Source organism: Vulpes lagopus, chromosome 2, assembly GCF_018345385.1.
Source record: "Vulpes lagopus strain Blue_001 chromosome 2, ASM1834538v1, whole genome shotgun sequence".
NCBI lineage: Eukaryota > Metazoa > Chordata > Mammalia > Carnivora > Canidae > Vulpes > Vulpes lagopus.
In genome coordinates this window covers 155669591-155693727 of record NC_054825.1, presented here as the reverse complement: position 1 = coordinate 155693727, position 24137 = coordinate 155669591, and the positions used below count along the sequence as shown (strand labels likewise).

The window sequence follows — 24137 nt, the reverse complement described above, 5'->3', positions numbered from 1 at the left end:
GGTGGCAGTGGAGTCAGGTTGGGAGAGCTCGGGGCGTGAGGGGAAGTTGGCCTCCATGTCCCAGAAGAGCTGCACGAGGGGGGACGACGAGGGCTCCTGCTGGAAGAGCACCAGGGCGGGGTGACACTGAGCCACCCAGGTGCCCATGGGTCCTGGGCCAGGGCTGTGGGGCCTGTGGTCTGATGGCGACAACCTGCAAGGTGCCAGGTCCACGAGAGCAGGGTGGCCAACCCTGGAGGTCAGAGCATCGGCCACAAACGGTGACTCACCCACCCTCAAGTCCCCGTGGCCCTGCGGGCGGCAGCCACCTTTGGCCCTGCAAGTCCCTCGCTCTGTCCTCTCTGCCTGTCACTCAGGATTGGGTGAGGACTCTGGGAGCTGTGGGGACCGGAGGGCGTACCCTGAACGTGAGACTCAAGTGGGTTGGAATGGGTGGGGCCGAACAGTGTCCCCCCAAACCCATGTCCACCTGAAACCTCAGAATGCGACATAATTTGGAAACGAGATCTTTGCCAAAGTCGTTAGTTTGGGTGAGGTCTCAGTGCGCCTGGGTGGTCCCCAAATGGGAGGCGGGCGTCCCTGCAAGAAGAGGCAGCTGCCGCCAGGGCTCACAGGGAGGAGCCGCGAGGACCCTCTCACGGCTCCAAGAGCTATGGCTCTTCGCTGCTATGGCTCTTTGCTGCGGGGCCTCGAGACCTGATGCACTGTGTGGCTGGAGGCACCTGGAGTGACCTTCCTCTGGTCCCGGGGGACATGCGGGGGGCGGGGGGGCGGGGGAGCTTGCAGGGCTGGGGGCCGGGCTGGCTGGAGGGGACTCTGGGCGGAGGTGGCGAGGCAGGGACAAGGCGCAGTGGTGGGGACTAAGCACGGTCACTCATTCCCAGGACGGAGAACATCCTCTCCACTGGCCCAGGGACCCCGCACGCAGGGTTGGGGAGCCCCCCATACTTTCTTGGGTGACCCCCATATGATGCGGGCACCATGGGGCCGACCCCGTGGCGAGCCAGCTCCCACCACAGAGGGGCCGCTGCCTGGGAGCCATCCTGCCCAAGGGGCCCCTGGGGATGTGGGAGGGGTTGGCGGAGGCAGAGGGAGCAGGGACTGCAAGAGCCATCCCTGTGGCTTCCCCCGGCTGGGGCCGAGTACAGTGAGCAGGCCCTAGGTTCTGGGGCCTGGGGTGCCTAGGGCAGGATGGGTGCCCGATGGGCTGGTCTGCAGGTGAAGGCAGCCCCGGGGTGTCCGTCTCAGGCAGTGGCATGCCCAGCAGCGGGGCGGGGGGGGGGGGTCCCTCCGGGTCCACATGGCCCCATCGAAACCATTTTGCCTCTGAGCACAAACCTCAGGGGCCTCAGGGGAAGTCTTGGGCCGAGGGGCTTGGCTGAGGGGGCATGGGGGGGAAGATGACACCCCTGAGAACCCCCGGGGTGCCACGCATTGAGGTCAAGGTCACTGATGACCTAGGCCTGAGCTCCCGGGGTGAGTGGACAGAATGGGGGGTGCTGAGGTGTCGCCAACATGACCCACCTGGACCAGCCACCGTCTGTGGACTCTGCACATGGTGGGTGACAGCCGCCCTATGCCGGCTGGTGCAGGGATCAGGGCGCACGATAGACGTGTGCCCCAGGGTCAGCTCCTGGTCTCCCCAGCCCAACCCAGGTCAGCAGGGAGGCCTGCCTGGAGGTGGCAGCCCCCGCGCCAAGCATGGCAGCACCAGCCGAGCCCCTGCGCTGGGCAGAATGGGAGGAAAGGAGTTTCATGGAGAGCTTCCGTCTAGACCCCGCAGATCCAGAGATCACCAAGGCCCTGGCAGCGGGACGTGGGTGACAAAGAAGGGCTGAACGCCCTTAGGTCAGGCTCACAGGGGTGCTGGCTGCCCTCTGCCGGACCTGGGAGGGATGAGAGCCTGCAGACTGGGGAGAGGGGTCGGAGCACGGGGTGAGGGGTCGGGGCGCAGGGCAGGAGGGTTCCCAGGAGGCCTGGCTCTTGTTGCCTTTGTGGTCGGGAGCAGCACCCATGTTGGAGCAGCAGGATCCAGGAGCCCAGGTCCCCCAAGCACCTCGGGTGCCTGGACAAGGTTGCCCACGGTCCAGAGTGTCCCTGAGCAGTGGCGTCCGATGCTGGAATGGCAGGACCCCGCCCTGGGACCCAGAACCCTGGGCCCTTCCCCGATGCACTCAGCGTCGCTTGGCTGCTGACGTGGTGTTTCTGCCTCTTGTAGCCACTATGGCAGCCACTTGGCAAACTGTGTGGCTCCCAGGCCTGAGCCTCAGTTTCTCAGCCGTAACCTAGAGGTGCCAGTGCTCAAGCTGGTTCCTGGAAAACGGCTATCAGCTTGGACAGGAGGGGGCGAGGCAGATGTGCGGCCCAGGCACCCTAGCAGCCTCTTCCCTGCCTCCCTGAGGCCACTGGAGCCCCTCCTTCCCCTCCTCCCACCCTGACTGTGGGCATGACCCCTAGGCACCTGCCTACCCTCCAGCCAGGGAGGGAGGAGAGCAAGGACACCCAGCTTACGGGTGGGGAAATGGAGGCAGAGAGAGCAGGCCGGTCAGCCCCTGCCACTGGGCTGTGGAGCTGTGTCCATGGGGATGGCCTCCACCTACTCCCAGGCCTCCTGAGGGGCCGCCCTACAGGGGCCCCAGAAATGCCTCCCCAGGCTGTGAGGTTTGGGGGGGCACCCACTGGGTGACAGGGCAGGGAGAGGTGGGGACAGGCTTTCACACTTCTCTGGTGACTGCAGACACCCCGGGCAGGTGCAGGCCTGAAAGAAGCTTAAGTGGCTCAGGAGCCCTAAGCCCCGGGATCGCCCTTGACCCTCCAGTGCCCTGGTTACTGTGTGCCTGCCTGGAGCACCCATGTGGTTGGTGGCCTGCACTGGGACAGGCCCCTTCCCGGGCCTCAGTCTCCCCACTATAAACCAGGGTTTTCACACATCTTTTCACGGTGGAATCCCGGCGGGCCTGGGAGCGTGTGTAGTGGTTTACAGGTGCCCGACCCTGGAAACTTGTCCTAGTTTCCTGTTTCCTGATTAGAGAACAGATCCCTGCTTGGCGTAGTGACCCCACACAGCACCCAGAGAGGTTGGGAGGCAGGAACCCAGGACCTGCAACCCAGAAGCGGGGATGGAGCAGCCGGTCAGGCCACCTCCCTCCTGTGCAGGATCCCATCAGGAATCCACCACCTGCCCTGGCCCTGCAGTGACACAGGGACGCTGGGGCCGTGTCCCCGCACTCTGTGACCTTGGGCGGCAGCCGGATGTCACCTGGGGCGACACAGCCATCTCCCTCCTGAGAGCCCAGGCAAGCCCGCGTGTGCAGGCTGCTGGCCCGGGAGGACAACACGGGGTCAGAGCTGGGCCCTGGCAGGGGCTCACCTGCGGAAGGGTACAGGTGTGGCCGTCCCTTGGGGTCGCTGGGGGCCAGTGCATGGGCGGCACTGAATGGCCTGGCAGAAAGCATCGTGGGGTCAGTTCCTTTCTCCCCAAGCACTCAGCTCACGGAGCTACAAGCAGGTTACTTTACTGAAAATTGGTTTTAATTAAAAGAAGAAGAAGCCAAGCCCGTGAGGCCACACGGCTTCCCTGACTCTCACCATGTTCAATGGAACTTTCCAGGCTTGGTCCATTGTGAGAGGATTTTAGGATGAAAATCTCATGTTTCTATTGAGTAGAAGCAAAAAAAAAAAAAAAAAAAAGGAATATTTAAAGAAAAACAAAAAGCAGTTTATACTTGGGCAGTTACTATTGGATCTGAGAGAAACACAGCATGAGGCCCTCCTGCTGCAGCCCAGGCACAGCCCCCTCCAGCCCCACGACCTCCTGCCCTGGAGAACAACACACCGGTCACTGCCCGGTCTGAGGAGGCTTCCTGGGGCAGCCCTTCGGGAGGAGGGGACGCCTGAGGTGGCCCTTCACCCCCCTTCACATCTCTGCAGGACACGTTGGCCCATCTTCCAGAGCAGAACACTGAGACTTGGGCCCTGGACCCCCGCCCTCCCCGGTTCCTTCCTCCCCCAGAAGCATGCCACCTGCATCCAGCCTCAGGCTGAGCCGAGGAGCAGGTGAGGGGCCAGACCTCTGATGCAGGGAGGCCAAGGCTTCAGTCGGTTCCTCACACATCCGTGCTGGGCTCCCCTTGCCTCTCCCACGACTTCCTTCCGGGCCTCCTTCCTGGCCTCTTCCCCTTGCAAAGTGGAGGCATAGTCCTCTCAGTGGCAGACACACATGGGCTGTGAGGTCACACACACATGCTGAGCATGGCTTTGTAGGGGCAGGTAAACAAGGAGGGCTTCCTGGAGGAGGTGTTTAAGGCCTGAGGGTGGAGAGACAGCAGCTGGGCATAGTCTGGGCACTACTCCCAGTCTGGGCCAGGACATGGAGAGCCAGGGCAGGCTGCTGGGGCCTGTGAGGACTGTGGGGCCCTCCTTGGTGGTCAGCTCAACACTGATGGTGTCCCAGTCTCTGTGATGTCAGAAGGATTGCCAGAACCTTCTCTATGAGAGATTAGAACATTGAAGCCCTGGGCTGGGGGGCAGGGGCTGTCAGGGCCATGGTTCCTGCCGTGGATGGGGTCCAGCTGTCAGGCAGGGGTAGTCCAGGCAGTTGGTGGTCTCTGGTAGGCCAAGTGGCTCCCCCTTGGGGCCTCAGTCGCCCCTGCCCCAGGCAGTGCTGCTGGGCTGGCCCAGAGACTCCAGGCGGGGCAGCCCAGCAGAGGTGGAAGCACCTGAGAACCGACCCCAGCCCATCTGGCGGCCCTAGGCTGGGCTTTGCAGCAGGTGGGCCTTCGGAGCCACAACAAGGGACAGGGCTTCCCCCGGGATGTGGCCGGGACCTGGGGCCGGCCCTGCTGCCTCCCGGTCACGACAGACCAGCGCCCCGCGCCTCAACACCCACAGCTCGCGGGCCAGACGCGTGGCCTTGGGAAGCACATGCTGCCCGACCTTGACACGGCATCATCAGCCGGCCGTGCCCACCCTGCCCCCACCCCAAATCCAAGCCATGACACCCTGACCCCATACCTCACGGCACACAGGGGGTTGTTGGTTGTGTAAAGATTTTATTTATTTATTTGACAGAGAGAGCGAGAGAGAGAGCACAAGCAAAGGGAGAGGGAGGAGCGGGAGCTCCATGTGGGACTTGATCCCAGGACCCTGAGATCATGATCTGAGCCTGAGGCAGACGCTTCACGATGGAGCCCCAGGCGCCCCTAGAACACACCATTTTGGGAGACAGCATCCTTCAGAGGTAACCTAGTCACGGTGAGGTCCAGCGGGCTGATGCTCACCCAGTAAGACCTGTGTCCCTGTAAAGCGGGTAAATGTGGGCACAGAGACAGTGTGCGGGAACAGGCAGGGTAAGAAGTCTGCAATGGGGGCGACTGGACAGCCCGGGCACCTTCCCAGCAGAATGGAAGGTGGCTCTGCAGACACCTATGCTCGGATGTCATGCCTGCCTCCAGCAGCTCTCTAGGTGGCCAGGCTCCCACCAGCACTGCAGGCTCCCCATGGCCTGAGCCACAGTCCCCCTCCCCTCCTAGCTCAGGGTGCAAGTCCTGCAGGGGAGTGGGCCGCAGGCCCCCAGCACGGTGTGGAGGGCATGGGCTCACCCGGCCCTCTCAGTGCGGCTGATAGGGGACACCTGTATGGCCCAGTGGCTCCAAGAAACCCACCATGTGTGGTCCGTGGGGCTGAGGAGGATCAGAGCTCATGGGGTGAAAGCAACTCTCTCCCGCGTGTTCTACTAGGGAGGGCTGCTCTGCTGGAACAGCACTCGGGGGGGTCCCAGAACACTCACCTCTTTGCTGCCCCCTGCCAGGCAGCAGAGCCGGTTGTGTTCACCTGGGCCCCTTTCCCAGACTTCCTGAGCCACCCGACTTCTGGCTGTCCCTCAACCTTCCAAAATAGTCCAACCTCAGGACCTTTGCATCTGCTGTTCTTGCTAAGGATGCTTCTCCCTGCTCAGGAGCGGCCCTGAGCCACCCAGAGCCGGCTCAGCTCTGTTGTCAATGGTAGGAGAGCCCCTGGGCCGTTACCAGGGCAGGGCGCTGCGCCGGGGCTGGGCGGGGTCGGAGCGAGAGGAAGGGGCGCACCGCAGCCAGGTGCCACGACCCATGGGAGTTTCACTGCAGGGGCGAGCCGGGGAGGGCAGGTCCCCCGGATGCGTAGGCGGGGGCCCGCCAGAGCCCAGAGGTCTGCGCGCGCCCCCAGCTCCCGGGGGTCCTCGGTGAAGACGCACAACATGGCCCCCAGCTGGGGGGGGCCCAAGTGACACAGATGCGCCCCTGTGCCGCTCACGGGGTACACCTGCCCCGGGGACCAGGGTGTCGGGGGGCGGGAGCCAGGGGCACAGCCCGTGTGGGGCGCTGGACCGAGACTTCCCGCGCCGCCAGCTGGCTGGGCCCCTGGCCTTGGGGCTCCCGAGGGGCCGGCCCCGCCTCCAGACCCACGGGGCGGGGCCGCAGGAGGGCGTGTCCAGGCTGCCCCGCCCCCCGGGCTCCTGCCCCGCCCCCCGGGCTCCTGCCCCGCAGTCCCCGCCGAGGCCGCCCAGCGCCGGGATGCCCCGGGCGGCCGCGACCCCTCGCCGCAGGGCGAGGCCCGGGGACCGCTCGGGGGACGCCGAGCCCGCCCCAGGGAACCGCACAGGTGAGCGCCGGGGCTGCGGGCCGCCAGCAGGGCTCTGCACCCATTTCACGGACGGGGAGGCTCGGAGGCGGGCGGCCCTGCGCGGGCGGGGAGCGGGGGCGCTCGGCTGGAGGTGGCCCGGGAGGGAGGCGGGAGGGCACGGCGGGGGGGCAGGGGCGCACGACCAAGTCCGGGACCGCCCGACACCCCCTGAGGACGAGCCTCCCCGACCCTTCCACCGCCCCAGCGAAGCCGAAGCCGGGCTGCAGGCGGCTCGAAACCAGGCGGCGGCGTGCAGCCGCCCAGGTGCGCGCCCTCACCGGGTTCTGCCGGCCGTCCCACTCGGTGCAGGGAGGTCGGTGCGGCGGCCTCGGGAAGCCGGCCTCCCACCCCCACTTCCCAGGTGGGGAAACTGAGCCTGCAGCGGAGTGACCGCCCAGGTCCCGGGGTCGCGGGGCGGGGTGAAGTCCGAGGTCCCCGCAGGGAGGGAGGGCTGGCGTTAGCAGACGTGGTGATTGATTTCGAGAGTGTTCTGAGGGCTGGCGGTGGTGTCCTGGGGGCGGGGGGGGGGGGTGAAGGAAGCCCCTCCCGCACCGGGTTTGAAGGCCGGCCTTGCTGCCTGAGTGCCCGCGCGAAGTCCAACCCTGGAGCGGTAGAACCCGGTGCTCCAGGGCCTCACCTTTGGGGGCGCCGCCCTCCTCCTGAGCCGCAGGGTCTCTGCATACCTGTGCCCCAGGCCAGGTGCAAGACTAGCTCCTTGCACCGTGGGGGCTGGGCCTGCGGGAGCAGCTGGTCCTGGTCACACCCGGCTCAGGCTCACTGAGGCTGCCACATGGGGGGTTACTGGTGGCAGCTCCTTCTCCCGTGAGTAACTGAGGCAAGGAGTAAGTTGTCAGCACAGCAGAGGACTCAGCTGCGGGAAGTAGGCCAGGTGAGGTGGGCTTGTTTCTTTTGACTCCCTCCCACCCCAGCCCGGCCCTCCCTTCCCCACCCCTCCCGAATTTGGTGCTTGGCCTTTGTTCTTGAAGACCCTGTGGCTTGGTTGCAGCACTGCCTGGGGAGCTGGGTGTTGACCAAGAGAAAGACTGGACTTGCACCATAGGGCCGGGGACCAGGAAGGGGAGAGGCCCCCAACTACCTGTATGCAAGACTTTGCTGAGACCTCGGGGTGGGGAGGGGCTGCAGAGGCCAGTCCCGTGGGTTACACCCCTGCTTCTGATCGGCCACAGCTCAGCCTCTTCCCAGCCCGCAAGCTCTGCCCCAGCGCTTGGGGTTGGAAGCCCCCTGACCTGGGATGTGTCTGTCTCTGGCCCCAGTATCGCCACATGCTGGGCGCTGGGCTATGTATACCTGCCCCCAGGTTTGGGGACAGGTGCTGGAGCCGGGGGGGGGGGCGTGTGCGGTGACCCTGCCATGGCGTTCAGCCCCAGGGTCACACAGTCATCCAGCCTCCACCCTTCCCCTGGCACCATCTCTTGAGCCGTGAAGTGGGTGCCTGCTCGTCCCTGTAGGGCTGTGAAGTGTGGGGTCCTGTGCGGGCACCTGGCACTCCTTCACACATGGGGGGGTCGGGGAAGAGTGGGAATGTCTTGCAGCCGTAAAATGGACACGTTGCTCTGCTCTTCTGAGAGTGGGTGTGACAGTCCAGCTGTGAGGACATGGCATCCTGTGACCCACGGTGCTCTCTTATTGCCCGTGTGTGGCTGGTGGAGGGGCAGGGGCGGGGGGCTGGCTCAGAGCAGGGGTTTGAATGTTTGTTGAGTGGCTGCTGGGTGTCCGGCCAGCCAGGGAGGCCCCCTTCCACCGCCCACAGGGCCCCGTCGGCTCTGGCCCCCGTCCCAGGGCAGCTGCAGCAACTCCCTGATGGGGCAGATTGTGTGGGAACGTGGCCCTGCAGGAGGGACACAGGGTTCCAGCAGCCGGAGGTGACCCCCCCACGTGGTTCTGGATGGCCTGACGGAGGGGCCTGGGGAGAGGGCCGCAGCAGGGGGTGGAGGGCGGCTGGCAAGGGCAAGCCCGGGAGTCACTCCTACAGCCCTTCGTGGAGGGAGACCAGGCTCAGGGGAGCCGTGGGAATCCACGTGGCTGTGTTCCCCCGAGGCCAGCGGGGCCTACTGCCAGGTGCGGGCAGAGCCTCAGTGTTCTCCCCTGGGAGGGGGCGTGCTCACCTGGGCTGTGCTCTGGATGGCACCGTGTGGTCCACGGGGGGGGGGGTGGGGGGGTGGGGAAGCCGACCTGCCAGCTGCCAGGGCAGCGCCCCAGTGACCCAGGTCCAGGCCTGCCCTCCACAGGGACTGGAGACACGCTGCCAGCGGGCTGGTGTCTTGCCTAGAGACACACTGCCAGCGGGCTGGTGTCTTGCCTAGAGACACACAGCCAGGCTGTGGGCCTCCCACATGTGGCTGCTCCCCTTGCTGGGTCTTGGAGTCTCACCCTCCATGGAACACCTGCACATGTATAGGTTACCCTTTTAAATTCTCTCTTTGGTTTCCCTTGCCATTAGGGGAAACAAGCCCAGAGCAAGAAGCGGGTCCCCCGTGGCTTAGGTGGGCTGCCTCCCCCATCTCCCGAGTTCCTTTGCCAGAAGGGGAAGATAACTTATTTACCTGGGTCCTGGGGCTGAGGTCAGGGATTGAGGTCAGCGTGGGCTTCAGGGAGGAGGGTGGGAGGGGCCGGCCTGTGGTCCAAGGTTCCAGATAAAAGATTAACAAGTGAGGCCTGATCTTCACACCAGGAGCCATGCGGGCTGGGCTGGGCGAGTACCTGGTGGGGCCCTGCATGGACGGGGGGTGGGGGGGGGGGGGGGGGGGGGGTGGGGGGGTGGGCATTGGAGAGCGCCTCTGCCCATCACCGTCCAGGGAGCCCACAGGGTTGGGTTGGGGTTGGTGTCGTCTTTGTGTCAAATCCATTTGCTGCGTTTTTCCTGTTGTTTTTCCTCCTCTAAGGTATATTTGGGCAAAAAAGAGACAAGGACAGGTGTCATGAAGGGTCTGAGGAAGATGCAGCCAAGGCTGAGGGGTGCGTTGGGCCAGCCCAAGGAAGGGCTCAGTGTGACCCCTCAGGAATCTGCCCCAGCAGTCCTTTGGCACCGTACTGCCTCCCTGTCCGGTCCTGCCTGTGCCTCGAGTCCCGTGGAAAGGTCTTGGGTGGACATGTGTCTGGAAAACGGGCTCAGCCCAGAGAAGTGTTCGCTGGCCTGCGGCCCAGGCAAGGGGTGCAGGAGACCCTATCAGCCCCGGAGTGGGAGGTGCGGGTGGAGGGGTTGGGGGCCCTGGACTGGAGGCTGGGAAGTGCTGCCAGGAGGGGCTGCTGCTGAGCTGCAAACACGGCTCTCAGGTCTCCATGGGGTGGTCCTCCCTTCTTGTGACCCTGGGGGGCAGTCACACCTCACAGATGGGGACATGGAGTCTGCGCAAAGGGGGTACCAGCATCTGGGGACCCAGTGGGCAGGGCCTGGGGCTGGGGGGCTATCCCCGAAGAGCAAGTATGACCTCCCGTGTCAGTTCATGGGCCCTGGGAGGAGGGGCCTGAGCCCCCAGCCTCTGCAGGGGTTTGTTCCTCAGGCCTGTGTCTTCAGGTGCCTCTTACAGGGCTGCATTGTCCCCAGCTGAGTCTCTTGGGAACCCTGCAGGCCCCGCCCCATGTGTCCACTGGGTGAGCTCCACATCTGCTTCCTTGTCCTGTGAGGGGGGTGCATGCACTGTGGAGGAGGGTCTGGGGGCAGCGCAGCCCCATCTCTGCCCCCTACTCACACACCTGTAGGGCTCTGAGCACTTGGGGAGGAGCACGCCCCCCCCTGGGTGGTGAAACCCAGGAGGGCCACCAGAAGTGGTGGCCATACAGGATGTGACTGTTGACAGTGGGGCCTCTCCCCACCCAAGGCACAGGCTGGAGTGCTGTCTGACGTGGCAGGGGTGTGCCCCCAACCCCCCGAGACTACAATCTGGGGTAGACCCTCACCCAGCCCCCCCACACCCACAGGCAGGCCTCAGGCCCAGAGCCATGGGGTGATGGTCCCCCAGCTGGGGGGGGGGTGCAGAGCCAGCGGGCAAAGCACCAGAAGTTGGGCTGGGCTGGGGGGGGCAGAGTGCACCCCCCCCCCACTCCATGCAGCTGAGGCGCCTACAGGGGGCTCACTCCCTGACTCTTTAGTTCCTTGGGATAAACCCGCAGAGCAGAGGGACTGAGCGCTGGCCTCCCAGCTTGGCCCCATTCCCTGTCCTCTGAGCACCTGCTCCATCCCTGGGGCACTGGAGCCTTCTAGGAGGTTCTAGAAGGTTCTGTCTGTGCAGACCCAGCCCAGGGCTGGTGTGAGGCTGAGGAGAGTGTGGTGAGCACACCTCATCCCGGATTCAGCCTCTCCATGGGCGACCTCCCCTCCCCTCACATCCTCCTTCTCCTTCCCCACCCCCTGTCCCAGGCAGAGCTGAGAGAAGCTGCTTAGCCTCAGCAGAATGCAGAAGTAGCAGCTCTAAATCAGGACCAGGAAGTGTTGGCTGCCCAGTGACCCTGGGAAAGGGCCACGTGGCCAGCCTGTGGACGCCATGGCCATCTACCTGGCTCCAGTCTCCTGCCTACCTACTGGCTGACAGGACAGCACGAGTCTGGGCTGACGGGTCCTGGTGGGGGCGCTGATCCAAGCTCTGGTCTGTCCAGGGCACCCTTCCATCCATCATGTACATTCACCCCTTGGGCGCCTGCAGAAGCAGAGCCTGCTTAGTTACCGCCCAGAGCCTGGGGTCAGTGTCCACGTCCACGGGGAAGGCCAGGCCTGTTGCCCAAGCAGAGGCGTCCAGGTCGGGGCACGTGCCAGCACCCTGCGCCCATTCCCCTCATGCCTCCCCCTCTCCCCGCCGTGGGTAGTCTTTTTAACATGACCAAGGGAACAAGCCAGAGACTATACCTCATGTTTAAAATTTGCATTTCTTTGATTGACAGAGTGTTTTCCTGAAATGTGTTAGGAGCTTTATTGAGATGTGATTCATAGACCGTACGATTCACCCCCTTTAAGAATACAGTTACCGCGTGCAGATCGTGCAGCTGCCACCACAGCCGCTTCGCACATTTTCATCACCCCCAGAAGCCGTGCACTTAGCAGCCCCTTTGCCCCCGTGGGTGAGGACTTGCCTCTTCGGGCATTTCAGACAAATGCAGTCAGACACCGTGAGGTTGTGTATGGGCTCTGGACCTTGGGCATTGGTCCTCACCAGGCTCAGCCACACCGCTGGCCATTCCACTGCTTCTGTCCCCTGAGATCTGTGCATGGCTCCGACCACGGCCACGTCCCCATCCCTCCATCAGCAGGCAGCATGGTGGCTCCTACTTTTCAGCAGCTGTGAATAACGCGGCTGTGGATGCGGGTCCCATAGCTGCGTTCCCATGGGCAGCATGGGGCTGTGGGTCCCCACCCCCACCCCAGCCCGGGACACCTGTCACCTTCTGACTGTCCCACGTCCGGGCGCTGCTGGATGGGAAGCTGCACCAACCTGACAATCTGAGTAGCGTTTTCCTGAAGGCAAGGGATATTGCACATTTTTTCATGCGCTTATTGGCAGCCATTGGTTTATCTCTAGAGAAACATCCCTCCGGATCCTTGGCCCATTCTTAAATTCTATAATTCAGTCTATAATTCATGCATTTTAAACCCGAGTCCCTGACCGGCAGTGTGACTGGCACGTGTTCTCTCACACCTGTAGCTCGTCTCTTCACTTTCTTGATCATGTCCTTTGAAACACAAGTGTTTTTAGTTTTAACCAAGTCCCGTTTACCTATGTTTTCCTTTCCTTGTGCGTCTTCTGGGGTCACGTCTGAGACACCGTTGTCTAATCCGCGGGTGAAAGAGGCTTCCGCTCTGCTTTCTTCCAGGACTTTGGTGGATTTCGCTCCAGGCTTGTGGCTTCTTCACATGGGTTGTGGTGTTGGGGGCGCCACGGCTGTGCCTCAATTCAGGACTTTGACCTCTGCTGCCAGTGTCTTAGTGTTTTCAGGGTTTAAATTTGCCTGGCCTTTCATTCCATTTCTCCTCTGTAAGTGTCCCTGGGATGCCCCCGGCCGGGGTTTGTGATCACTTCGCCTCCGGAGTACTGGCGGCTGCCCTGCTGAAACAGGACGGATTTCTGTGAGTCCATCCTGCCTCCAGCGGCCTGGCTGGACTTTTTATTAGTTTCCACAGGTTTTTTCTGAATTCCTGGGTATTTTCTAGATCCCAGCTCAGGTCATTGGATGGAGAAGTCTTCTTCCTTGATGACATCAACACCTTTTCATTTTCTTTCTTTCTTTTTTTTTTTAATAAAGATTTTATTTATTCACTCATGGGAGACAGAGAGAGAGAAGCAGAGACACAGGCAGAGGGAGAAGCAGGCTCTTCACAGGGAGCCCGATGTGGGACTCGATCCTGGAACCCCGGGATCACGCCCTGAGCCAAAGACATATGCCCAACCGCTAAGCCACCCAGGCATCCCACCTTTTCATTTTCTTAACTGATTGCCCTGCCCCTGGATTCTGAGATATTTGTGGGTTTTTTTCTGATTTACTTGTAACTTTTCTGTTGTGATTCTGACACCATCTTGTTAATATGTGAGTGCCATCTACAGGGGAGATGCCTCTGCTCGTCTACTACCTTACTTTCCTCTGGGCCATCCCTGGGGTACTTGTGAGCATGGTCCGAGGCTAGGACTGAGGGTCCTTCTTGACCAGAACCTTCTATTGGAGCTGCCGTGCTGTTGGTGGTGGTGACGCTGGTGACAGATGCCTGCTCACAGGGAAGCCTAGCACTGTCCACCCTCACTGGTACCTGTGGTGTGGCATTGGCCCTGTTGTGCCTTGGTGTCTCCACCTGTGAGGAAGTGACAGACACCTGCTCAGGGGGTGGTCCCCCAGCAAAGCACCGGAAGGTGCCCAATGTCACCCAAGGTGACCCAGGGTCAGCCCCCAGTTAAGTGCACAGAGCCTGAGGGCACCCGGCTCATGCTCCCCCCACATTTCAGCCTGTGAGGCCCTATCCGGGCTCTCATGGGGCAGAGCCAGGGATGGGGTAGGTGTAGGCAGTCACTGTGCATGGTGGGTGTCAGGTCCACGGCTCCCGCTGCTTCCTGGTACGGGCCTGGCTGTGCCCCTCAGGGCCAACTTCAGGGCCCTGGCCCCTCCACAAGCTCACTCTGACGGCTACACGGGCATGGCAAGGCTAGGGACGGGCTGGCCATGAGCGGATGTGGGAAGCCCAGTGCCACATGCGTGCATATGGCCTGGGGGTAGATTTTAGAAGCAGAGCCCATGGGGTTTGTTGGTGAATTGGCCGTGGGTTGAGATAGTTGGGGGAGCTCCAGTTTTGGGGCTGGAGCAGGTGGCGGAGGGAGGCCTGGTATGGATGTCCATACGCCCACGAGGAAGGCCAGAACTGCAAGCAGGGGGCGTGGGGTCACGTGGCCGGGTCCCGTCGGCCATGGGGGCAGCAGAACCGCATGCCTAGCGACTCCCGGGCCTTATCCTGAACAGAGAAGCTGCCCTCGGGGGCACATGGCTGTGTGCGTGTCTCTGTGTACACGCATGTGTTGAGAAGCAGGCCAGGGCCACCCTGCCTGGGGCCGTATCCCTGCTCCATGATCTCGGGATGTGGGTCGGCCTCCCCGCACCTCGGGGTGCTGACCTGTGGGGGCGAGAACGGCGGCCCCCAGGCAGGCACTGTGCAGGTTAATGCGTGTACAACGTGCATTCTGCATCCGGCGCGCAGCAAGTTCCACGCGAGTGCCAGCCGTGTCATTATGCATTGCCACTTTGCTCAGGCTGTCTCTCTGCACCCTCATGTCAGGATGGCACAGCTGAGCTTGGTTGTCGGGATGTGCCTGATGCCCCCACCTCCGCAGCTGGGCATGCTCGCCAGTTCCAGCCTGTGCCCTTCCACGCACTCGGGAGCACATCCTGCTGTATGAATCCCAGCTTCAGACGCCCAATCCTTTCCTTTGCCTAAATTTCCGGGTGATCTGGGAGAGGTTGGGATCCGCGTGCCTCCAGCAGATTTGCCAGGCAGCGTTCACAGCCTCGTGACCTTCACTCGGGGGTCCTTTCCTCTTACTTTTGGTGCGTGAGGCCTAAGGACCAGCTCCCCCGACGCTGTCAGGACAGGTGTCCTTTCCTGCCCCTCAGCTCCTTGCATTTCATCTGCGAAGTGGTGGATCCCCATTGGCTCCTTCCCATAGGATGATATGTCGGGTCTCGAGAGGTGATGGGACTGAACCTTCGTCCTGTGTTCTCCAAACACCTTTTCCTAATTGCATCTCCGTTACTGATAACAAGGGAAGTTCTCCGGTTCATGCTTCACGCTATCCACGTGTCCCTTCTTTTACCCTCGATTCTTTTTTTGGAGCTATACTTGGACGCTCGTTATGTGCAGCGGGCCCTCGAGCCTCAAAGGCGCTGGGTGTGGACCTCTGCAGCTGGCATTCAGGCGTCACCCAGACTCCCCCGAGGCTTTACCACATGGACGGTCAGTGGGCAGGCAGACCCAGAGAAAGCAAGTGTCATTGAGAATGTCGCGAGTAAGAGAAAACACGCCGGCAGTCGTCCTGTGAAAGGTCCAGGGTATGCGCACCCGAGCCATTCAAACCCATTTTGCTCAGGGTCACCTGAATCTCCTGTTGTCCTCGGAACCTGCGGAGTTCGCTCACAGGACCATCCGCTCCATGTTCACCCCGGGCTTACCTGACCATCCCCTCTGTGTTCACCCCCGGGCCCACGCCCACGGGGGCATCCACTCTGTGTTCACCCCCAAGCTCAACTGGCCATCCACTCCATGTTCACCCTGGGCCTGGCTGGATGACTGTCATGCCTGATGGGCTAGCAACTTGTCCAGAGTCCTGTGGCTGCTGGGGCAGCGGTGCCTGTTCTAGGCAGGGCCCTGCCCACCATCCGGCCTCCGGGGTGGGGTCCTCATGCCACGCCACCTCTGCCCTCTTCTTCCACAGGAACATGCACGCACATGCAGCCACCCCCGCGGGGTACCCTCCAGGTCGTCCGTGGCAACGGCACCTCTGTGGGGACTGTGATCGTGTTCCACTGCCCCTCAGGCCACCAGATGGTCGGGTCTGGCCTCCTCACCTGCGCCTGGAAGGGAAGCATCGCTGAGTGGTCTTCAGTGACCCCCGTGTGCAAATGTGAGGTCCGGTCCCCCGAGCCGCCCCTGGCTCAGCACCTGTAGGGTTGGGGGTGCTGATCCATGGAGAGGGTACAGTGGGTATGGTGACTGTTGGGCCAGTGCTGGCGGTTGGACAGCCTCCTGCCGTGTGTGCATGTGCCCCCCAGGCCCAGCACCTGCAGCTTGGTTACCTGGGTCCTCTGGACTAGCACTGTGTCACCCTTGAAGCAAGCAGCTGCATTTGTTCATTCTCTCATGCATGCACGTGGCAGCCCCAGATAGGGCCCAGCATGTGCCACCCATCCTAGACCTGGGGCTGCTGAGGGCCAGGATGCTCCCCATCGGGGGGAAGAGATGGCTTTCTGGCTTCCAGTTGTGTGTCACATGGGGCATTAGGGGATAACATGCAGTACAGATCCTCCACAGGCAGTCAGTGTTGTGTGGACGTGTGTGTCCGGAAGAGGCTCCATAGCCAACACAGCCGCGATCATTCTGGGCTGACAGGCTGTGGTACTTCTCAGAGCCTTTAACCTGATCGTGGGCTGGGGGAACCTCAGAAGAAGGGTACCGGTCAGGACCAGGCTCTAGGATACAGGAAACCCAAGATATTGGGGTTCACTGAGATGGTACGTTCTCGTGCCCGTGGCCCTCAGCAAGGGCATCTCGTAGGGTACCCCCGTGATGGCTCTGGAGCATGGCCCTGGATGACGGCACCTGGTTGGGCCAGGCCGGGCAAAGACAGCCCTCAGAGGTGTCCATGCCCTCCTCTGGCCAGAACATGGACGTGTAGCTGCAGGGAGCCCAGGGAGGCCCCCGGCCTGGGTGGCCGTGTTCAGGCAGGATCAGGCTGGGTGCGAGTGGTGTCCCCCATGGGCACAGTGTGCAGTGTTGCGAGCGTACCTGGGCCTCATCTTCCCAGAACGCCCTTAGGACCCAAGAAGTGGTAAAGGTCCTTTGACCCCAAACACAGGTGTTTTTCTTGTTGAATGACCTGAGAAAGCGCCTGGGGCCCTGAAGGATTGGGGGGGAGGCCGAGGGCTATGTGCCAGCACCAGAGCCCAGGCTGCAGTGTGGGGACCAGAGCACCGCCCTCCCCTCTCCATTAGAGCCGTTCCCAGCGTGCCGCTGCAAGCTCTTACATACCCTCCAGAACCCTGCCTGGCACCCTGATCTTACAGGCAGGGATCCCTGATAGCACCTCCACACACAGCAGTTAGCATGGAGTGTTGCCCTCCCCACCCTCCCTGAGGGAACGGGCTGTCCCAGGGCCCAGGCGAGCCCCACGCAGGAGATGGCCCGGTGTCCCTTGCAGCCGTGCCGCCCTACGAGACCTTCGGTTTCAAGGTGGCCGTGATCGCCTCCATTGTCAGCTGCGCCATCATCCTGCTCATGTCCATGGCCTTCCTCACCTGCTGCCTCCTGCGGTGCATGAAGAGGAATGAGTCGCCGCCTGACAGGTATGCTGGTCCCACCGTCCGAGCTGGGGTCTCCTCCGGGCATACGGGATCGGGGGCTGCCCTGGCCCCTCAGGAACCCAGGACTCGGCCTGTGCCCCGCCGTGCCGGGTGAGCTGGACTGCCCAGCGGTGCTGCGCTTTCACCGTCTTCACCATAAACGTAGCTTTTCCTGCGTGTTTTCACTGCAGAACACTCACAGTGTCCGAGCTGCCCTGCTAACCCGACCCATCCTACAGCTTCCTGCCTCGCAGACATGTTGGCATCCTGAGCGTCCTTCCCCGTCTCTCCCCAGGGCGACCCAGCTGTGGCTCCAGCTGAGGGCCGGGGACCTGGAGACAGTGCCTGCTGCCTACCTCGACCTCAGGGGTCTGAACAGCGGCGGCGGCAGCGGCGGTGGCGGGGAGCCCAGGGGCTGGCCTGGCCAGGCGCACGACAACTACAGTTTTACCACGTGGGCATGGGCGCGGCATGGGGGGTGTCGGGCAGGGGCAGGGGGCCCAGATTGGTCAGGACACCACCACCCCAGGCTCACCTGGGCCTCACCTCCCACCCTCTGGGCTGATGGCGGGCGGTCCTTGGGTCCAGGGTCCAGACCCTGCAGCTGAGCGCCCAGGGCCACTGCCACCGCATGCCTTTATCTGGGGAAGTCAGACCCGAGGGGAAGCGAGCTCCCTTCCCCAGGACACAGCACGCTCCCTGTCGCTGCCTCCTGTCTCGCATGATTCCTGCACGCACACGCTTCCCAAACTGTTACAAGGACGTCCTCGTATGTTCCTCTGACTCAAGGAGTCTGGTCCGGGCAGCGCGTGGCTTGGTGCCACCAGCTTTGAGCATGTGCCCTCTGACCCTGATGACGAATGGTAGCAGCGGCTGGGTCTCCAAGTGCTGTAATCTGGCAGCATGGCCTGTTGGTCTGGGCCTGTGGACCCACAGAGACTGTCCCCATGAGGTGCCTGTGGGGGCGTGGGTGTAGGTCACAGACTGGGGTGGGGGTAGGGTCTCCGCAAGGTGTGTCCAGGTCAGGTGACGAAAAAGGGACCCTGTGAGGCAGCCACTCTGCTGCTCCACGACCCAGGCCTCAGGGTCTGGGGGTCACCCCGCCATGCCCTGTGGGTCACAGAACCTGATGTCAGGTTGTGCTGCGTGCAGGTCAGTCACTGCCCCCCCTGAGGAGCAAGGGTGGGCTCTGCGGATTTTACTCCTTTTCTGTTTGTGTTGTTTGCACGTCACTCGGAACTCCTTCCTAAAACTTTGTTTTGGAGAAATGTCATGAATACCCAGAAGCAGAGGGACCAGTGTAATGGGTCCCTGGCCCTACCCGCCAGGCTCACTGTCTCTGTCTGCCGACCCCAGTCCTTCCCTGTGGGAACCGCACCCACTTCCACTCCCACTAGGTGCTCTGAGCCACCCTGTGCCCCTCCTGCCATGGCCTGGAGCCCCCTGCCCTTTGAGGAGGTGGGGAGAGGGCAGCACTCAGAATTGGGCCAGCTGCCCCCTCCCTCCACCCGTCCCCAACCCGATGGCCATGCCACGTGGTGGCCGCTCACCCCTGTGTCCTCCCTGGAGCAGCCAGGGTCTGGTCGGGCTGGGGCCAGATCAGTGAGTGTGACCGTCACCGCTCATCCTGCTCTTGTCCCTGAGGCTCAGGGGGTGGCGTCCGTGTGGACATGGGGTGGCTGTCTGGTGCCCCAGGCTGGGCCAGCAGAAAGGAACCCATGTCCCATCTCCCTCCCTGGACCCCACAGGCACCAGGTATCTGTGGTGGTGCAGTGGCAGAGATGCTGCCCTGTGCCCTTTCCACCACCGCCTCCTGCCTCCCGCCACCCTGGTGGTGTGCCCCAAGTGCTGGACTGTTGGGCCAAGTGGTCTGGATGTTTTCGTTCCCCATTCTGTCCCTGGGAGCACAAGTCCGGCCATCCCCCGGCCGCTGCCCAATCACCTTGGGTTGTGAGTTGTTGTCTGCTTGCTAACGCAGCAGGTGTCAGTGTCCCACGCGTGGGTGCCTCCCCCATGCACACTGAGGACATGCGTCTCCCACGCCTTCGGTGCCGCCCACATTGCTGGCTTTAGTGGGTTTGTGTGCTGAGCCACGGCAGTGACGGGTCAGTTCTGGGTGCAGCGTGCCTACATGGAGCACGATCCTAGGGGCCCGCTCAGATACCTTCCTCCAGCTCTAGCCTTGGGCAGGGTCTTGCCAATGTAGCCCCACCTCAGACAGCAGATCCTAGACAGGTGCAGAGGTTTGGGGTCACCCCACCCAGCAGTGTCTACCCCGTTACTGACCTGTGACAGACTGTCTCGTGTCTAGCTGGGACGTGCCCTCCTCAGCAGGGCCCAGTCACCCAGCAGCCGCACCACAGCGGCCAGCCCGTCTCTGGGAGGCGAGGTGCGCCCTTGCCCTTGACTCTGCCTCCTGGGTGCTTCCTGGCCCCCAGCTCCCGCCCCCTGTGCCAGACACTGTTCTAACTGGAGGTGGGGGCACTTTTCATCCCCCTTTGAGAGACGTGTCCAGCATCACACGCAACTACTGAGCGTGAGGCTGGTTTGAGTGAAGCCTATCTGGCTCCGAGGTCCTGCTCCTGGAGGACCTAGACTCGCCTGCTAAGCAGCCTTTTCTCTCCACTAAGTAATTGATTCATTCATTTATCGAACTAACAGATAGCTTCTCAATTCCTACTATTTCCTAGAGCTCTTCTGAGAATTAGATGTGGGTGGGAGCAGAGATTTAGGGGGAGCTTTCTGGAGGGGCCGCCTGAGGTGCACAGAGGGGGAGAGCCTGTGTTGTGGGTTGAGGGTGAAGTGCATAAGGGAACGGAAGATGCAGATGACCTCAGGACAGCGTGACAGGAGCAGGGTCCCCCTGGACGTGCCTGCAACCCCTGGGTCCCTTCTCTGCCTGGGGCCCTCTGGCCATGAGGAAGTCTGGCCCCTGGGGTTTATGCACACCCTGAATGAGCCCCTTCCACACTGCTTCTTGGGCCCCCTGCCTGGACAGGGGAGGGGTCGGAGGCCAGGCAGGGGTGCCAGGTCTCAAGCTGCCCTGAGCCCACTGAAGGTCAGCATGGAACACACCGCAGTTACACGGGGTCCCCGCTCCGCCCCCAAGTCTTGCCATCTTCTTCCTGCAGAGACCTGGGTGAGGGCACCCAAGAGCTGGCTGGCACGGCCCATGGCGTGGACAAGGACCCCTGGACCTCTGGTTGTCCTGCTGGCTGCCCCTGGGCCCAGGCGATGGTACACACAGCAGACCTGGGGTGCACACCGCCAGCCTCCTGGGCCCCCGTGGGAATGTCCCGACAGCACATGGCCTACGTCCCTGGGTGACTGGGGCAGAGTCCAGAGCCTGCCTGCCACGCGGGGGGACCCGCCAACCCCACTGCCCAGCCACCCACTTCGACCTGCGTGTCCAGCTTGAGATTGGTCAGCCTCCAGGTTTTGGGAGCCCTCGGGGAGCCGAGCTAGGGGCTCCGGCGGGGTGTCCTGTGCAGGGGAGCCCAGCTGGGCAGCTTCCACAGAGGTACCCCCCAGGTGAGCCCTGTGACCTGACTCCTTTGAAGACACTGGGGGTGTTTTATGCCAGGAGCAGGGAGTGCTGGCACAGCTCTGTGGGCTGCCTTGTCTCGGCGCCTGGCCTGTAAACAGGGACCCAGCTGGGTGCCGCCTCTGCTCTCGGCCAAGTAGTCACGAGGGTATGGGGGTGTGAAATAAACAGTTCTGACCCTGGAAAAGGGAAGGTAAGATTCACTGTCTGAACTTTCAATCTCTGTAACAAAACATCAAGCAGGTTGACTCAAGACACAGAAGAGCTGCTGTCGTTCCCGCTCCAGGCACCGGGCTTGTGGCACCTCCACTGGGCAGTGGGTCAGCTGGTGGCTGGCTGGGCCACGAGGAGGCCAGCAGCTCAGGCATCCGGCCGCTGCAGCTGTGGGCACAGACCTCGCCGGCAGTGGCCACGTCAGGTGGCCTGGGTCTCCCTGCACCCTGATGGCCCGAGTCCATGACGAGAGTCCTGAGGGCAAGCCTCCCCTTTCGGGGGCCTGGGACATCATTCCAGGCTGTGGCTGCTGCATTCTACCTGAGGCAGAGGGCAGTTGGACTCCATGCTGGGGGTCAGAGGACCAGGCAGGACCCCCAGCCCACAGCCCCCAACTTGTTGGCAGTGTAGTGAGCAGCTTTCCATGTCTTGCCCCAGTCCTGTCCCCGAGGTAATGGACGTACAGTCCAAGTGTGTCCACCCCCACCACACATAGCCCTAGATGGTGCACCTGCTGGCGTGCATCTTGTCTGCTCCATCCAAGATGACCTTCATGACGGCTTGGCCATGCCTCTGCCGGGCTCCTGGTGACCCCTTGGTCCTGCCCTCTGTGTCTCCCTCACCAGTAGTGCTGTGGAGCTTACGTCTGCCCTGGGCCAGTTAAGATCCAATTCTAGTCTCCTGCACTTTGGGTAGGACCTGTGTGGCCATTGGGAAAAGTCCCTAGTTTGTCCTATGACCTTCCCTGCATCCTACCTAGAGCTCCTACAGCCACGCTGGGGCCATGAGGAGTTCCGCAGATGGTCCTAAGAAGTCCGTGCTGCCTCTGAAGCCATGTTTGTCGTTTCCCATCACTTACAAATACATCCTGATGTGGGCTATGTGGAGGGGGCCGTCTGTCCCTTGGTTCTTGTGGGAAGCCACCTGCTGAGGGACCCTTGGGTGGTTTTCAGTTGTTACGTTTGGTACCAACATCCTTCCTGTTCTGGGGTGCTGTTCCATAGGGTGGGTCTCAGAGTGGGGTCCTGAGTCCAGAGAGTATATGTAGCACTCGCTTGGACACGTGGCAGTTTCCACATCAGGCTCCTGTGGGGGACATGGGGGACATTGGGTGGGCAGGGTCCTACCCAGCCCTCAACCAGAGCAGTGCAGTGTCCACACAATGGGAGTTCCTGGCCACATACACACCTCTGATGGTGCTGCAGACTCAGCTGCAGGGGCCCAAGCTGGGCCAACAGGCTGCCCTGTGCCCTTGATCCCCTCGAGGGTGATGAGGATGCTGTCAGAAGTGGCTCTGCTCCTTATGGGGTTTCTGCACATCCTGCTGAGGCTCTGAGTTCTCCTGTCTCAAGTCCTGGGTCACCTGGCCCTCTTCATGTCCTAGCCCTTGTCAGGATGAGGCGGTGGCAAGCCTGCTGTCAGGGTCTGGGGGTACCCGTGAGGGGAGGCAGGTATGTGACCCTGGGCTGCTGGAGGGAAGGAAGACCGGGATGGAGAGGGCCACGGAGGGTGGCCTCATTCTGCTCGGTTCCCAACAGCTAGGGTTACAGAGATGGAGTCCAGGCTCCATGAGGGGCTGCAGGGGAAGGGGGGCAGGAAGGATGGAGAGGATGTGGTGCCCACTGGGGCAGGTGCAGCCTGGATGGCAGAGCCATTGCCCAGGAGAGCTGGGGGTGCCACAGCCAGGGGTCACAGGAGTGGCGTGAGTGACCCTAGCACGTGGTGCCCCCAGAGCAGGCAGCCCGGGAGGGAAAGGGCAGAGCCCCAGTGCACTGGATGACCTGGCCTCAAAGGGCACTGGCTTGCTCTGCCCCAGGTCACCAGATGCACAGGCCAGGCCGATTGGCCATCGGAGGGCACTGCCAAAGGGTGAGACCAGGGGTGTGAGGGTGGTGGAGCCATCTTGGGGGCCAGCAGCCCCTCAGCAGGCCTCTAGCCTCTTGCTGTCGCCAGTGCCCACACCCGGTCACTTGGTAGGATCACAGGAACCTATCCGTGGGTAGTAGAGGGGATGGGGGTCCCCTCTACTTTCCCTGCAACGATTAACCCTGAGCTGGGCGTGTGACAGGTGTGGAGGAAGCATGTGTGGAATGAAAAAGCAAAGGATCAAACGGTGGGCCCTGGGCAGCGTGAGAATGTGAGAGGAGGAAATGCTGGCTCCTCCTCCCCACGCAGGCCCCTCATCACCAAGCACTGGCCCTCTGCACGGTCAGCTAGGCCACACAGGTCAGCCCCCAGCCCGTGGCACCCCACAGCCTCACTGCCTGCAGCCCCTCCTTCCTCGGCTCACTTGTGGAGCGCCTGCTGGATGCCTGCACCGACCAAGGCAGATGTGGCCCCATCCTCGGGAGCCAACGTCCTCGTGGGGAGATGGCAGGCCGTGCTGAGGGGCAGGACCCAGAGCCTGGGAGGTGCCCTGTGGTGCGCACTCCCCACTGCTGGCACATGCAGGGCTTGACCAGGATCTCAGATCCATGAAACATGAGATTCTCATCATGGTCAGAATGGAGGGCCCATGAGCCTGCCCCCCCTTCACTGAATACAGGGGTGTTGACCCCTTTCTGACCTACAGGATGTCTTTATTAGGGAGATGAGCCCCCTGTGTGGTGAGCTGCCAGCATTCCCGGATCTTACCTTTGGACCTGGCTGAGGCAGGGGCCAAGAAGAGGCCTGAATAAGGAAGGGGCACCCTGGGAGGGTCAGGGCAGGGGGGGGCAGGTGCAGACACCACCTGGGGTGTGCTTCCATGACCTTTTAAAATAGTTTATTTTCCCATCACATAAATCACGCTATAGTGACAACTCAAAAGAATGGGAAATCTGAGGTGGAAGGGTCAGGGCCAGTGAGTCAGGAGGTCCAGGGCAAGGATAGCAACTTCAGGGGTCCCCACAAAGCCCTACAGGCGATCCCTCCCCATGTGAGACCCTCAGTGCTCAGCAGAGGGGTGAGGGATCCCAGGACCCCTGCCCTGCAGGGCCACCGTGGTGGGGAGACCACCATTCTCGGGCAGGAGAGGAGGACCACCTGCCACTCCCAGGGTGGGGGCCGGGCTACTAGACCCCTGCCCCACCGCACAGTTCGCCCAGCTCCCCAGAGGACACAGTGGGAGGGCGCAGAGGAGCAGTTCGTGTGCACCGGGTGGGGACCCTTGGAGAGACTCCTGTCCCTGGGAGGCCTGTCC

At 62.4% G+C, this 24137-nt stretch overlaps 1 protein-coding gene across 3 annotated transcripts; it reads left to right on the top strand.

The window, feature by feature from the left end:
• The first annotated feature begins 6489 nt into the window (after positions 1–6489).
• Positions 6490–20942, top strand: SUSD3 (sushi domain containing 3). 3 transcript variants are annotated; one of them, XM_041745380.1, is made up of 5 exons: positions 6490–6636; positions 15576–15764; positions 17058–17202; positions 17495–17653; positions 20331–20942. In XM_041745380.1, exons 1-5 carry the CDS (start codon positions 6549–6551, stop codon positions 20524–20526), a joined length of 777 nt encoding a protein of 258 aa, XP_041601314.1. In that variant the 5' UTR covers positions 6490–6548; the 3' UTR covers positions 20527–20942. The 3 variants fall into 3 exon arrangements, with proteins under 3 accessions (XP_041601314.1, XP_041601315.1, XP_041601316.1); XM_041745381.1 differs by lacking the exon at positions 6490–6636 and adding an exon at positions 7174–7492; XM_041745382.1 differs by lacking the exon at positions 6490–6636 and adding an exon at positions 7174–7546.
• The last annotated feature ends 3195 nt before the right edge of the window (positions 20943–24137 follow it).